Here is a 14,279-nt window from a genome sequence, read left to right as displayed (position 1 = left end):
ATATGTTGAAGCTTTCAGTAGTAACAATAAAATCTGTAGTCAAAAGTGAAATATACTATTATAGACGCGTCCTGGTGGTGCTATGGAGTTTGCTATTTAGCGGTATTTCTCAAATTAGAATGGGAGCCCCAGGGCAGTAGTACAGTACCTGTGTAGTGTTCATTGCCCTGTGCAGCACAGGTGAGCAGCTGAGCCATGGAGGATCCCACAGACTTGGAGGTGCTGCCCAGGTCCTGAGCACACTTCTCCATCTGCAGAGAGAACAGCATACAGTACATCAGACACCCAGACAAACAGACTCAGCAATGGATGAAAGAGTAATCACTAGAAGTAATGAGACGTTGATTAATTCAATGAATCAGAATTCCCTGACCGAATCTCCAGGTAGAGGTTTCAGCTGCATGTCTATGGCAGCCATCTTGGCGTCTTGGAGCTCAGTCTTCAGAGTCTGGACGGCTGTGAGAGCTGAGTGGATCTCCATGGGGCCGCAGGCTTCGTGGGCCTAAAGAGCACAAGGAGAGAGCAGACCATTGAATTAGTCATTCTCGACTGACAGTTTTTATCCCATCTGAGCTGGTATTTATTGCCCTAGTCTATCAGAAGCTGGCTAGTCCTAACAGGGGATAGGTACCCTCACAAAGTGACAGAGGTGAGCGACAGGTATGACTTAAGTGTGTGTGTGTGTGTGTGTGTGTGTGTGTGTGTGTGTGTGTGTGTGTGTGTGTGTGTGTGTGTGTGTGTGTGTGTGTGTGTGTGTGTGTGTGTGTGTGTGTGTGTGTGTGTGTGTGTGTGTGTGTGTGTGTGTGTGTGTGTGTGTGTGTGTGTGTGTGTGTGTGTGTGTGTGTGTGTGTACCTTCTGTGCTACGGTTCTGAGCTCTGCCAGACTGGTGGCCAGGTTTTTGGCACACTGACCCAGCTGCATAGCAGCGGCCTGGTCCATCACCGTGGGAACAGACGACTTCGCTGATGTCACCATCTTACTGCCAGGCTGTCATGACAGAAACAGGAATGTCAAATGTCAACAGAGAAATGTCAAATTCATCCCAAGAAGATGTTTTGAACCAGAGAATAGATGTCTTTATTTGAATCTATTATGACTACAAAACCCAGCCTTGCCCAAGTATTAGACATCATCACCTTCATCAATTATATATCTTTAGAAGCTTTCAAGCACACACACACACATACACATATATCAGCACTGTACAATATATTGAGATCCCTTCATTCAATATGTGGTGAGATTAGGAGCCAGACTGGCACTGGTGGAGTACCTGTAGGAAGTTCTGACTGGTGGTGATGAGGGCTAGCTGGGTAGTGAGATCTTCAGGCTGGGCCTGGCTGCCCCTTACTCCCTGGACCAGCTGGGGAATGTGGTCTGCCATGGCCTAGTGAGCCGCACACATACATAAACAGTCAACACACATACAGTATTCAACCACAGATTCTATATAGCTGTAGCACCTATATAGCTGTATATAGCTGTAGCACCTACTGTATAACTACAGTAGGCATAGAAATTGTTCAATGCAAGCAGCTGGCAATGTCCCTTGGCATTAAGAGACTTATCCCCAGTACCTTGCAGCTCTGCACCAATTGCTGGTGAGCGGCGGTGTTCTTGTTGGAGACTGCTGCATTCTGGGAGGCAGCAATGGTCTGGGTGGCTGCAGCTGCAGCTTGTTTGGCGGCATTCTGTTGGAATGTCACACGTCAGGCATGTTTAGAATCACTGCCTCGACGAATCAACACACACACAAGATGCCTCTCAAATGGCACCCCGTTCCCTTTATAGTGCACTTATTTTTACCAGGAGGCCCATGGTCAAAAGAACCGTACTAAAGGGAATAGAGTGCCATTTGGGAGGCAGACAGTCTCCGTTTAGAGCCAGGGTTCCTCAGGTCAGAGGTCAAATATTTGTCGTGCCATCTTTAATGTCGGGCAGTAGGGTTCAAACAATCTCCTGATTTGGTATTTTATTAGGATCCCCATTAGCTGTTGTGAGAGCCTCTGACCCACTCAAAACAAACAATACAGAACATTAACAGACAAGAACAGCTCAAAGGACAAAACTTCAACTTAAAAAAAGGCACACGTTGCCTCCATATCAATACATACACACACAAACTATCTAGGTCAAATAGGGAAGGTGTTGCTTTATTGGTTTTTTGAAACCAGGTTTGCTGTTCATTTGAGCAGTGAGCTGGAACGCAGTTCCATACAATAATGTCTCTGTATCATACTGTAGGCTTTCTTGAATCGGATCTGGATTTGGGGACTGAAAAGACCCATGGTGGCATGCCTGGTGGGGTAAGTGTGTGTGTCAGAGCTCTGTGTAAGTTGACGATGCAAACCATCTGGGATTTTCAACTCTTAGCCAAGAGAGTCTGACATGCATAGTATTTATATCCTCCTTCTGATTACAATAAAAAGCAAGGTGTGTCTCTGTTCTGGGCCAGCGGCAGCTTATCTAGGTATTTTCTTGCAGCACTGGACCACACAATAATCAAGGTAAGACTAAACTAGAGCCTGCACAACTCGCTTTGTGGAGTGTGGTGTCTAAAAAGCAGAGCATCTCTTTATTACAGACAGACCTCTCCTCGGACAGACCTCTCCCCTTCTCTTTATTACGGACAGACCTCTCCCCTTCTCTTTATTACGGACAGACCTCTCCCCTTCTCTTTATTACGGACAGACCTCTCCCCTTCTCTCTATTACGGACAGACCTCTCCCCTTCTCTCTATTACGGACAGACCTCTCCCCATTTTTACAACCATTGCACCTATATGTTTTGACCATGACAGTTTACAATCTAAGGTAACATCAAGTAATTTAGTCTCCTCAACTTGTTAAATAACCACACCATTCATTACCAGATTCAGCTGAGGTATAGAACTTAGGGAATGAGTTGTACCAAATACAATGCTCTTAGCTTTAGGACCAGACTACAACTCTTTGTTAAGGGTTTCAGTGAATTAATTAGCTGTGGTTGCTGATGCGTATATGGTTGAATCGTCAGCATACATGGACAAATATGCTTTGTTTAATGCCAGTGGCAGGTCATTGGTAAAAATAGAAAAGAGTAGAGGGCCTAGAGAGCTGCCCTGCGGTACACCACACTTTACAAATTTGACAGAGAAGCTTCCATTAAATAAAACCCTTTGAATTATATTAGATAGATGGCTCTGAATCCACGATATGGCAGAGATTGAAAAACCACAACACAAGTTATCTCAGCAACAGGTTATGGGCAATACTATCAAAGGCTGCACTGAAATCTAACAGTACCGCTCCCACAATCTTCTTATAAAACAATCATCAGTCATTTGTTTCAGTGCAGTACATGTTGAGTGCCCTTCTCTATAAGCATGCTGAAAGTCTGTTGTTAATTTGTTTATAGAGAAATAGCACTGTATTTGGTAAAACCATTTTTCCCAACAGTTTGCTAAGAGCTGGCAGCAAGTTGATAGGTCTGCTGTTAGAACCAGTAAAGGCCGCTTTATGTGATCGATACATGGACAATCTTGTTAAGGGCTGTGGTGGTCACAAAATTTCGTCAGCCGGTGATTGTCAAGCAAATAACTGCCGGTCTCACGGTAACTGACCATTAATTAACAAACACATTTAGCATCTCCTGGCTTCCACACATAGCTTACAAGCCATTTTAAAAAGTCTAATAAATCCATGTAATATAGCCTCCCCCTTCACAATAAATCCATTATTTATTTTAAACAGGTATAAAGAAACATGATAAGAAAATGTAGTCTATTTCAGAAGAAAAGAATAGCATGTTCGGAGTTGTCCTTATGTTAGGTCCTGATGTGGCTATGCCAAATGGCTGTGGGCTACACTACTTAATTTAGCAGATACAATTTGATTATAATTCTGTGGCATTATTTTATATTATTTTATAGCATGAAGAATACAATTGAACAAAGCTGAATAAAATATAAATATTTTCTCCAAAACAATTTGAGGGAGTGAACACATGCGCACACACACTATTCTGTGTTGAGTGGTTAACAAAGAAATAGGTACTCCTATATGCGTCATTTAGATGTGTTAATGGAACTTTAGTTGTTCTACAAACAGTGGGCTATGTTTACGTTTTGATTTTTAATACATGCAAGGCTGTATGATGAGACTAATGATGATTTGAAAAACTCTCGAAAGGCATGAGCTCGGCTTTGTTTCTGCACAGGCTGTACACACGCCAATAGTCTCTCATTCATAATTTGACAAGCACTTGATAATGCCTCGAATTTCAGTGTCATCCCCTTTGTGGCCGTAATGCACCCTAAAAAAATCCATGCCGTTTGCAGTGCTGCGTTGTGCCCTTCTCCCTGAGTGTGCAACACAATCCGAAGTATCTCTCACTCACACGGCTCTCTGTCATATCCAGTTCCGAGGTATTGAAAGAACTGTCCACATTTACTTTTCGTCAGCCAGCAAGATGAGTAGGCCTAACGAACAGCAAAAGCACTAGCCTATATCAATCTACTATCTCCCATAGCACAAAAGTCGACCTATTCTATTCTTTGCGAGAAATAAATAGTCCATGAATCACTCAGTGTGTGTAAGTGAGTCTGTGTGTGTAAGTGAATCTGTGTGTGTAAGTGAGTCTGTGTGTGCTGTGGGGTTGAAGTTACAAACCCAAAGGCTTTGCTCTCTCATCCCTTCCAGGGTTTTGGGAGGGAGGGTGGATAACGAGCCTGTCATAGCGGATGTAAGCAATGTCCCCACCCACTCTGGCAGCTTTCATGGCCAAGATAAGTTCATTCATCTTCTGGAGCACAGCTTCAGGATAGTCCTCATTGAGGAAGGTACACATTCCTCTCAAGTTCTTGGCTCTTTCCAGAACAGCTTGTCCTTTTTTAAATTGTATTTTTAATTTCTGCTTTATTTAACAAGTTAGGCTAGTTGAGAACAAGTTCTCATTTACAACTGAGACCTGGCCAAGGTAGAGCTAAGCAGTGCGACACAAACAGAGTTACACATGGGATAAACAAACGTACAGTCAATAACACAATAGAAAAGTCTATATACAGTGTGTGCAATAAACCTCAAGAACTTGACCACTACGGGCCTGTCACCTGGGCCGGTGGTGGGCTTTCCAGTTCTGTGGGCGCGCTCCAGCTCAATCTTTTTGGAGTCCATCTTCAGTTTCTCCACGATCATTTCCCTCACTTTATCCTCAGACTCCATCCAGGTCTCATGTGGCAATTCTGCAATTACGTCCACAACCATGTTGTTCTGCCTTGATTGTCCCTCGAGATAATTCGTTCTCCGTTAATGTTATCATGGATTCACACAGAACTGATGTCCTCTCTCAATGACTTAAGACTGCTGTCATCTTGTCCTCTTGTCCTGGACCTCTCTGGTCAGGTCGTCCATTCTTTTATTAGTTGAGTCCACTAGTATTTGGACAAAACACTACAAGCCATTTTGTTGTTGTTGAAACTGCATGTAGAATTGGTTGTTGTTGTTGTTGTTGGCTCACCTTTGACAGAGAGACACACCACTGTCCTCAACAGTACTCCTGCCAGCTTTGGTCTTTGTCATGGTACCTAGCAACGTAGGTTACGCTGTTACTCCTCACAGTTCCAGACAGGGCAGGCCGCAGGGAAGACTGAAAACAACAAACAGCAGGGATCTAGACAGCCACAAGCCCGGGACAATCTGTGATCCCAGCCACGGGCTGAGTTCAAGTCCTCAAGAAAACCCCGCTAGCTTGATAGGCAGCTAGCAAGCAGCTACACCAAATAGCTCCTCAGAACTGGTCTTGGTCGGCAGGATCACTGGACAGAGAGTAGCAGACCCAGCAACTGATGCCAACTGCGTCTTGGGATCCAAACTCAAAAAAGGTAGCTAGATACTAAGAAATGTTTTAACACACTTTCAAAACACCAAACCGAGCTCACCCTCATTCCGCGTTCAACAGTCATATGTAAAATGCTCCTTTTACATTTCAGTGGCTAGTAGGATGACGATCGAAGAATGATACTGGATGGTCTCTACTTTCATATGAAGGAAAACCTACAAGGACTTCTCAGAATGTAAACAGGACGGGAAAGGAAGTTTCTATAACAGTTGAATGTACCCAGAGTACACTGTAGCTCTCCAAACACACTCAGTAATGTCCTGTACTGTATATAACTGTTCTTGCATGGTTTACATCAACAGTTGGAAATAATACCTCTGGTAATGTAATCACCTCTTCACGTTAACCTAAAGCCCAAAATAATACAGCATATCAAAAATACTATTTCTAGACCTTCACTCAAAGCCTGTTGTTTTCCATGCGACTGGCAATGTGGTGTGTATGTAGAGCAAGATCTATGATGAGGAGACACAAGTGGAAGTGCCTGCTTTCTCAGCCCCAGAGCCATATACAGAGTTTGGCAAAACCATTAATGGGACGCCACCTTAGCACCAAACTCGCGGAGCCACCCATAGGTATACTGTACATATATGGCTCTGCCCAGCCTAGCTCAGACTCATCCAACTGACCTCTAGCCTGTTAATGAGCTTCTTCTTGATGGCGTTCTGAGCTGCAGCGTTGGTGGCCACGCGCAACCCCTCAGCCGCCTCCCTCAGTCTCTGCTGCTGGTCCTCGTTCTCTGGGTATGCCGCTGCGCCCTGTTACACACACACACACACACGGACAAAGGAAGACACCTCATTAAACTGGAGCAGATGGAGATGCATCCAGGGAAAGTGCTAGAGTCCAACTGTAATCATGTCCGTTTGTAATGACAACAGCTCTTCTTTGTCTATCTATCAACATCTTGTTTATGAGGAAACGTCAAGATTCCTTTTCATGACCTCCTCCTCTGACTCCAGCTCTCTTTACCTCTCTCTTTCTCTCCAGTTGTCTCTGATTGTACATGACAGGGTTCAGTTCACACAAACCAATATCCCTAAGAGCCTCTGTGCGTCCCATTGTTGAGGGAATGAAGAGAATCTAGAGCCTAAGCCTCCATGCCATTTAGTTAATTAAGCAGCCAGGCGCTTCCCTCACCTGCTGCTGAATGTAACCCTCCACAGTACATTACAGCAGCCATCTTATATCTCACTAATACACACACACTAAAAACATACCACCCACAGCCCCAAGGTGATGTTTATAGTAAGCCCAGACTAATCTGAAGAGACATTACAGTACTAATTACTCAAGAGTAGAGGGGAATAATGTGATTGAGTCTTGAAATGCAAAGCAGTTTTTTCATAACAGTGTGTCATGTTAGCCAGCCCAGTACAGGCAATCATTGATACTATTCGCTGCTTCCTGTACGCCAGGTTAACTGTCACTTATGTGTGATCACAAATTGTCACTGAAGGGAAAACCAATCGTATCCTAATAATAAAAGGGATTGGAAATGAAAGCACAGAGTCTTGTCCGAAATTAAACCACGTGGCTAATGTCCAGATTTCTCAGCACACAGCTTTGAGAGAAAGCCAAACGAAGAGCTGCCATCTTCTGTGGAGTCCCCACTACTGACACAATCCTTTCTCCATGCCTCAGCAAAACCTTCTCTACCGTCAATCAATCAATTATAGGATGCTTATATAATTATCGTATAATATATATGTTTTGTGCATGTCACCCCCCCTCCGCCTCAGAGACCCTGGGTTACAACCAGGGATCAGCCAATGTTGACGGCAACCCTGGAGCAATTAGGGTTAAGTACCTAGCTCAACGGCAGATCGACGGATTTTTCACCTTTTGGTTACCTGCCCAACACTAACTGCTAGGCTACCTGCAACTAGGGGTAGTGCTATAGTGCTGAATAGAGCCCCCTTTCTGACAGTTACCAAGGAAACAGTGGCTGGGCAAATCCTTCGCTGATAGTGATAAAGATAGCTGCTATAATGTGATTAATGTGGAATCAAAGCATCTAACCAGCTGTAAGATACGGCCCCATTTAGCATTCATGATGGCAGGGACATTAATACTTGTCTGTAAGGCTAAGGAGCAGATGAAGAATCAAGTGGACTGCCTGAATAAAAGTAGACTTATTTAACTAGACAACCAGGAAGCACCCAAATAGCACTGTTGAAAAAGCTCCGGTTTGAATGAATGTAATCAAATGCAATACAACCCCATTTGGATAACCATATCAAACATATATGAAATGCATGTCAATGTAAATTGTAAATCTGACTTGTCTAGTTAAATAAAGGTTAAATAAAAAACAAAAGAAAAACAATACACTGGCAGCTCTATGAATTACAACCTGTAGTTTTTCACTGGAAATGGTCATTTTTAGAGAAAGTATGACATAGAAAGGGTTTAGACTAGCCAAATTCTTTCAGACCCCGATGCCTGTCCTCCTCCAGTCAGTGAGAACCGCTCAGTCTCTTGGTCTCTGGGTGGTGTTTAAATAGGAAGGCCACCATAGCTGGACACAGCGGTACAATCAGTGATACCTCAGAGGTCATTGGTGGTTCATTAGTGATGAGGTCACTTCATGGGAACATGGTGATCTGAGGGACAACACGGGACATCCTGCTGTGGCCATACACTGCTCTGAAAGACATTCTAGGATTCAAAAACAGACGTCTCTCTCTAGGGTCAGCAGCCGGGTCCTCTTTTCCCCAGCACATCCAGGCAGACAACGAAAAGGTCACCTTGTGTGTACCGGAAGCGGAAAACAACAGACAGGACAGATGATCGTTCTTGGAAGGGAGTTTGAGGAATTTCACTGCTCTAGTTGTGTAGAGGACGAATCGGTAATATTCTACTTTAGTACAACATACCGTTTGGACAACTCCTCTAGTACATACATAATGGAGAATCTATGCTCTAACCCAGGGGAGTCAAACACATCCCACGGAGGGCCTAATGTGTGCAGGTTTTTAGTGTTTCTTGCTCTTGCTGTCTCCGCCTGGCCGGTTCCCCTCTCTCCAATGGGATTCTCTGCCTCAAACCCTATTACAGGGGCTGAGTCACTAGCTTACTGGTGCTCTTCCATGCCATCCCTAGGAGGGGTGCGTCACTTGAGTGGTTTGAGTCACTGACGTGATCTTCCTGTCTGGGTTGTGCCGTGGGGAAGAACTTCGTGGGCTATACTCTGCCTTGTCTCAGGATGGTAAGTTGGTGGTTGAAGATAACCCTCTAGTGGTGTAGGGGCTGTGCTTTGGCAAAGTGCGTGGGGTTATATCCTGCCTGTTTGGCCCTGTCCGGGGGTATCGTCGGTCTCCCGACCCCTAATGTCTCAGCCTCCAGTATTTATGCTGCAGTAGTTTGTGTCGGGGGGCTAGGGTCAGTCTGTTATATCTGGAGTATTTCTCTTGTCTTATCCGGTGTCCTGTGTGAATTGAAGTAGGCTCTCTCCAATTCGCCCTCTCTTTCGGAGGACCTGAGCCCTAGGACCATGCCTCAGGACAACCTGGCATGATGACTCCTTGCTGTCCCCAGTCCACCTGGCCGTGCTGCTGCTCCAGTTTCAACTGTTCTGCCTGCGGCTATGGAACCCTGACCTGTTCACCGGACATGCTACCTGTCCCAGACCTGCTGTTTTAAACTCTCTAGAGACAGCAGGAGCGGTAGATACTCTGAATGATTGGCTATGAAAAGCAAACTGACAGTTACTCCTGAAGTGCTGAACTGTTGCACCCTCTACAACCACTGTGATCATTATTATCTGACCCTGCTGGTCATCTATGAACATCTTGGCCATGTTCTGTTATAATCTCCATCTGACACCGCCAGAAGAGGACTGGCCACCCCTCATAGCCTGGTTCCTCTATGTTTCTTCCAAGGTTCTGGCCTTTCTAGGGAGTTTTTCCGAGCCACCGTGCTTCGCTTGCTGTTTTAGGCTTGTTTTCTGTACAGCACTGTGTGACATCAGCTGATGTAAGAAGGGCTTTATAAAGAAATGTGATTGATTCATAGACAACCAGGTGAGGGGAGTTATTTACTAATCAGTGACCTTAATTCCTCAATCAAGTACAAGGGTGGAGTAAAAACCAGCAGACACTGGGCCACTGTGGAATGGTTTTGACATCTCTAAACCCTTTTTACTAAATAAATGAAAACAGGACACACTCTGCACACTTGATCAGATGCAAGTTTCAGTGCTTAATGTGCTACGCTTTTAATGAACGACCTTCATCAGACCGGTTCTGACAAAGGTTGTTGTTGACCGAAAGCTTAGCACAGTAAGTAAGCCATTATTACGTAGTGTACCTTAGCAGCCTCCACCATCCTGGCTGTGGCGTCTGCCAGTAGTTTAGCTGCAGCAAGTAGCTTCTTAGAGTTGTCAACATCCACTTCCACCTCAGCATCTGACCGCATGGCATTCACCAGGTCAGAGGTGGCCTGAGCTAGGACCCTGGCCTGCCGAACCATCTCTCCTGAGAGGGGAGAGAGGGGAGAGAAAGAGGGGGATGGGTAGAAGTAGAGGGGGTGGAGACGTGTGTGTGCGTGAGAATGAGCCAGCAAGCGAGTCAGCGAGCGAGAGAGAGAGCCAGCGAGCGAGTCAGCGAGAGAGCACGATAGCGAGAGAGCCAGCGAGCCAGTGAGAGAGCCAGCGAGAGAGAGCGAGAGCCAGCGAGAGAGCCAGCGAGAGAGAGCGAGAGGCAGCGAGAGAGCCAGCGAGCCAGTGAGAGAGCCAGCGAGAGAGAGCGAGAGCCAGCGAGAGAGAGCGAGAGCCAGCGAGAGAGAGCGAGAGCCAGCGAGAGAGAGCGAGAGCCAGCGAGAGAGAGCCAGCGAGAGAGAGAGGGAGCCAGCGAGAGAGAGCCAGAGAGAGAGAGAGAGAGAGCGAGAGCCAGCGAGAGAGAGCGAGAGCCAGCGAGAGAGAGCGAGAGCCAGCGAGAGAGAGCGAGAGCCAGCGAGAGAGAGCCAGCGAGAGAGAGCCAGCGAGAGAGCCAGCGAGAGAGAGCCAGCGAGAGAGAGCCAGCGAGAGAGAGCCAGCGAGAGAGAGAGCCAGCGAGAGAGAGCCAGAGAGAGAGAGCCAGCGAGCGACAGAGCCAGCGAGCGACAGAGCCAGCGAGCGAGCGACAGAGCCAGCGAGCGAGCGACAGAGCCAGCGAGCGAGCGACAGAGCCAGCGAGCGAGCGACAGAGCCAGCGAGCGAGCGAGAGAGCGCCACAGCGAGAGAGAGCCAGCGAGAGAGAGCCAGCGAGAGAGAGCCAGCGAGAGAGAGCCAGCGAGAGAGAGCCAGCGAGCAAGCGAGAGAGAGCCAGCGAGAGAGAGACAGCGAGAGAGAGCCAGTGAGAGAGAGCCAGCGAGAGCGCCAGCGAGAGAGCGACAGAGCCTGCTAGTCCAAGGAGACGAGAGATGGGTATTTATTCTCTCTATTAAAGAACACATGGCTTTAAACTGCAGTCATCTGGCAGCCAGCATTGAGAACTCGAGACAATGTGCCAACACTCCCCTGGGAGAGAGAATGAGTCTTTTTCCAATCCATTTTTATACTCAACTAACTGAGGCTTATGTCAGGTGTGACTTGAACCCACATATTTGCTGTTGGCTGAAAGCCAGCATTCTTCAACAGGTTGGGTACAGAACAGAATGAGGTTCTTTAGAGTAGCTGGCAGACACTTTCTATACACCAAGAGGGTTTAAATCTAAATATCAACAAACATTCATCAATTTAAACAATTAAATCAAGCTTTATTGGCATTTAATTGAATAGTTCTATTTAGCGACTTCATCACTACCACTACTAGGGAATCCCCTTCCTTCCCTCCTCTCCTCACCTGCGTCTCCCATGGAGCTGAAGATGCTCTCTGTTACGGTCATGATGGTGTCTGTGGCCTGGTCGTAGCGACCAATGGGCTCGCCGTGGGAGCCGTAGTGGCATACGTGCTCCAGCAGGTCCCCCAGGGCCTGACCGACAACACTGGCTGCAGCACTCACCTGCAGGATGTCTCTCAATTCAGTTTCAATTCAGGAAGTACAATGACAAACCCATTTCAAATGTTCCTCAATGCTTCTATATGAGAACACTGTACTGAAATTGAGATGGAGTTGACCCCAAATCCGCTCACCTGCTTCAGCATCTCCCCATCGACTGTGGCAGAAAGACAGGCCTGGACACAGCCCTCCACTGAGCGGTCCACCAGCTTCCCTGCCTCAATCAGCTGCTCCTGGCACACTGGGGAGCTGATGGTGGGACTCACCACCTGCAGGGAGAGATGGAGAAAGTGAGAGAGGGATATATAGAGTTAGAGGAAGAGCGAGATCAGCTGCTCCTGGAACACCAGAGCACTGATGGTGACAGTCACCACCTGGAGAGGAAGGAGAAAAATGAGAGGAAGGAGAAAAATGAGAAAAATGAGTGAATGTGTTAAAAGAGAAACAAAGGAAAAAATATGAAGTAAACAAAACATGTAAGATGAAAAACACTTGAACATCTACGTGTATATTATTGAAGTTAGTAACTTTACCTGGGGTTATTGAAGTTAGTAACTTTACCTGGGGTTATTGAAGTTAGTAACTTTACCTGGGGTTATTGAAGTTAGTAACTTTACCTGGGGTTATTGAAGTTAGTAACTTTACCTGGGGTTATTGAAGTTAGTAACTTTACCTGGGGTTATTGAAGTTAGTAACTTTACCTGGGGTTAGTAACTTTACCTTACCTGGTTATTGAAGTTAGTAACTTTACCTGGGGTTATTGAAGTTAGTAACTTTACCTGGGGTTATTGAAGTTAGTAACTTTACCTGGGGTTATTGAAGTTAGTAACTTTACCTGGGGTTATTGAAGTTAGTAACTTTACCTGGGGTTATTGAAGTTAGTAACTTTACCTGGGGTTATTGAAGTTAGTAACTTTACCTGGGGTTATTGAAGTTAGTAACTTTACCTGGGGTTATTGAAGTTAGTAACTTTACCTGGGGTTATTGAAGTTAGTAACTTTACCTGGGGTTAAGTTAGTAACTTTACCTGAAGTTAGTAACTTTACCTGGGGTTATTGAAGTTAGTAACTTTACCTGGGGTTATTGAAGTTAGTAACTTTACCTGGGGTTATTGAAGTTAGTAACTTTACCTGGGGTTATTGAAGTTAGTAACTTTACCTGGGGTTATTGAAGTTAGTAACTTTACCTGGGGTTATTGAAGTTAGTAACTTTACCTGGGGTTATTGAAGTTAGTAACTTTACCTGGGGTTATTGAAGTTAGTAACTTTACCTGGGGTTATTGAAGTTAGTAACTTTACCTGGGGTTATTGAAGTTAGTAACTTTACCTATTGAAGTTAGTAACTGGGGTTTTGAAGTTAGTAACTTTACCTGGGGTTATTGAAGTTAGTAACTTTACCTGGGGTTATTGAAGTTAGTAACTTTACCTGGGGTTATTGAAGTTAGTAACTTTACCTGGGGTTAATGAAGTTAGTAACTTTACCTGGGGTTATTGAAGTTACTAACTTTACCTGGGGTTATTGAAGTTACTAACTTTACCTGGGGTTATTGAAGTGGAAGAATCATAGCTACTGTTGTTGAATTATCCACCGCAGCACTGCCACAAACCTTTCCCCCTCTCACATCCTTCTCATCATGATGATAAGTCAGTGGGAGTGTGTGAAAGGTCTACAGTGTTGTACCTTGGCACAGGCCACCAGCTGGGAGGTGGAGAGGGCACACTGCGTGGCAGCAGCGATGACTCTGTTCTGTAGGACCGTGTCGTCTGCCACCTGGGCCACGTTCTTAGCCTTCAGCACCATCATGGCTGCCGCGTTGGCCACCGCCTTGGCCAGGATCATCAGCACCTCCTGAAATGGTCATCACCATTATTCATGTCCATCCCTCTTAATAAATTCTCATAAGCAGAGGTTACGCTTGAAATTCGGATTGGGTGCAACTGCAGAATAATCCCTCTAAATGTGCTGAGTCTGAATCGCATGTGAAAGGTTGTAATGAGAAAAAGTGAAAATAAACAAAAACTCTTACCTGGAACCTCTCGTCTGACTCGTTCTCTCCTATCTGAAGCAGCAGGTCCCCACTGGCCTGGCCTATACTGCCTGCTGCACTCAGCACTGTCTGACGGGGCTGAGGGAACAGGAAGTCAGAGTACAGCTATGGCACAAGGGTTAGCCCACGTGGGGTCTACGGTAGGTAGACCTAAATTACAGCTGGCTCAGCATCTACACTTAGCCCCAGAAGGTCGACACACCAGACTAGCTTAGATGAGCTACTGTATTTCTGAATCCACATCAGGGTATTTTCATATTGTCAAGACAGAATCTCCCAAAAGCATTATTATCCCAACTGGCCTTGAAGAGAACACTGTGAGCATAGTGAACTGGGCCTGCAGGTGCAGGTCTATGTGAAATCCATTATTCA

The 14,279-nt window shown here is 45.7% G+C and overlaps 1 protein-coding gene and 1 long non-coding RNA gene across 5 annotated transcripts in view; both read right to left on the bottom strand.

The window, feature by feature from the left end:
* Positions 1-14,279, bottom strand: part of LOC118381325 (talin-2-like) — a 146,772-nt gene that overhangs the window by 53,032 nt on the left and 79,461 nt on the right. The window contains exons 17-27 of the mRNA XM_052485071.1: positions 13,887-13,985; positions 13,541-13,708; positions 11,995-12,129; positions 11,704-11,863; positions 10,190-10,356; positions 6,508-6,636; positions 1,579-1,692; positions 1,275-1,388; positions 854-988; positions 374-502; positions 149-251 (exon numbers count right to left, since the gene is read on the bottom strand). Coding sequence (XP_052341031.1) covers positions 149-251; positions 374-502; positions 854-988; positions 1,275-1,388; positions 1,579-1,692; positions 6,508-6,636; positions 10,190-10,356; positions 11,704-11,863; positions 11,995-12,129; positions 13,541-13,708; positions 13,887-13,985 — 1,453 coding nt within the window. The remainder of the gene's footprint in view (positions 1-148; positions 252-373; positions 503-853; positions 989-1,274; positions 1,389-1,578; positions 1,693-6,507; positions 6,637-10,189; positions 10,357-11,703; positions 11,864-11,994; positions 12,130-13,540; positions 13,709-13,886; positions 13,986-14,279) is intronic.
* On the bottom strand, positions 12,380-13,310 carry LOC127913236 (uncharacterized). 4 transcript variants are annotated; one of them, XR_008085404.1, is made up of 4 exons: positions 13,258-13,310; positions 12,907-13,186; positions 12,612-12,863; positions 12,380-12,561 (listed from the first exon to the last, which is right to left on the bottom strand). It is a non-coding gene; the product is annotated as an uncharacterized LOC127913236 (long non-coding RNA). The 4 variants fall into 4 exon arrangements; XR_008085403.1 differs by having other exon boundaries at positions 13,230-13,300; XR_008085407.1 differs by having other exon boundaries at positions 12,640-12,863; positions 13,230-13,300.

Source organism: Oncorhynchus keta, chromosome 2, assembly GCF_023373465.1.
Source record: "Oncorhynchus keta strain PuntledgeMale-10-30-2019 chromosome 2, Oket_V2, whole genome shotgun sequence".
Lineage (NCBI taxonomy): Eukaryota > Metazoa > Chordata > Actinopteri > Salmoniformes > Salmonidae > Oncorhynchus > Oncorhynchus keta.
This window is presented reverse-complemented; position numbering and strand designations above follow the sequence as displayed.